Raw genomic sequence first — 1,351 nt, 5'->3', positions numbered from 1 at the left:
CCCAGCGCAGAGGAGCGGGGAGCCCTCGAGCGGGAGCAGCAGCCTCCAGGCAAAGCAAGGCTGCGGCTACTCCTTCCCCTCGCCAGCACAGCCCCGCTCGGCCCCGGAGGGATCCTCCCCCCGGGGAGGCAGAACAAGGCAGCCAGAGCCCGAGGCAGAAGCAGCAAGAGCCACTTCCAGGGCTGCCCAGAGCAGCTGCTCTGAAACCCAAGGAGAAAGAAAGATTTTGTTTAAGGATTTTAACTGCAAATGTTTTTCTGTTTTGAGGACTGAAGGGAGCAAAGACTGAATGGAAACACTGCACAGAAAAGCCGGGAGAAGCAACGGGACGAGCCAGAGCCAGAGCGGTGCAGGGTGGAGGCTGCCAGCCCATCCCTCCCGTCAGCCCAGGGCAGCCCTCGGGACGAGCATCCCTCACCTCCTCCACACAGACATCGCTGCCCCTCTGCCCGTCCCACCAGAGCGGGGAATTTGGTCCTAACAGACGGTCTCCTCCTCCCTTTGCTGGGTCCCGGCAACTCCGGCTGCTTCCCCCAGGCAGAGAATGCCGGAGCGCCTGGGAGGGCTAGAGAGGAGGGAGACCGAAGGAGAAGGAAAGCTGCGGCCGTTTGGTCTCTCGAGCGCCCAACATCCCTTGCAGACAGTCCCTCAGTCCCGACAGAGCTAGAACAAAGCTAAATTGGCAAGAGAAACCGGAGGCGGCTGCAGAAACACAGAGTAACCAAGATGTCGGGAGCTCCGGCAGGCGACGGCAGAGTACATGGGATAAGGGATGCTGGGGCAGAGAGACGCACACACACACACGGGGGCCGGGGCGGGGCCGGGCTGTCCCGCCCGCCCCCCGGCCCCGCCCGTGGCTCAGATGGCCTCTACGTAGTTGGCGGGGAGCATGCCCGTGTCACCCGTGCGCTCCACCGTGCCGTACATCCATCCATCGTCGATCTGCTGCACGTTGATGATGGTGTCGCCGTCCTGGAAGGAGACCTCGTCTTCGTCAGCCGCGTTGTAATCGTAGACGGCGCGGAAACGCTTCTGCGGGGAGAGAGGGGTCAGCGGCATGGACCCTCCCCGTGCCCTGCCCCAGATGGGCAGAGCTGCCGCCCACGGCGGGGGTCCCGGGACAAGGAGCCCCGCTGAGCCCCACACAAGAGCCAGATCCAGGAGGTTTTCACCCGACACAGGGATGCTGGTGCCAGCGATAGCTGTGGCACGGAGAAACCAGGCACCCAGCATTACACCCCCAGCCCCTTCAAAACAGCTCTTCCCCTGCACGGGCTGCAGGAGTGGGGAGCAAGCGGAGCAAAGCCTAACCCCCGGGGGGTGGAAACCGGGGGGCTGGTGTTGGGGTGGG

The 1,351-nt window shown here is 64.0% G+C and overlaps 1 protein-coding gene across 1 annotated transcript in view; it reads right to left on the bottom strand.

Annotated features, from left to right (window-relative positions):
• Positions 1 to 858: 858 nt before the first annotated feature.
• Positions 859 to 1,351, bottom strand: part of LASP1 (LIM and SH3 protein 1) — a gene marked incomplete at its 5' end in the record, with an annotated part of 26,981 nt that continues 26,488 nt past the window's right edge. The window contains one exon of the mRNA XM_009572926.1: positions 859 to 1,094. Coding sequence (XP_009571221.1) covers positions 859 to 1,094 — 236 coding nt within the window. The remainder of the gene's footprint in view (positions 1,095 to 1,351) is intronic.

The sequence above is a fragment of the Fulmarus glacialis genome, unplaced genomic scaffold (assembly GCF_000690835.1).
Source record: "Fulmarus glacialis isolate BGI_N327 unplaced genomic scaffold, ASM69083v1 scaffold1912, whole genome shotgun sequence".
In the NCBI taxonomy this organism is placed as follows: domain Eukaryota; kingdom Metazoa; phylum Chordata; class Aves; order Procellariiformes; family Procellariidae; genus Fulmarus; species Fulmarus glacialis.
The sequence above is the reverse complement of the archived record's forward strand: the minus strand, read 5'-3'. Positions and strand labels throughout refer to the sequence as shown.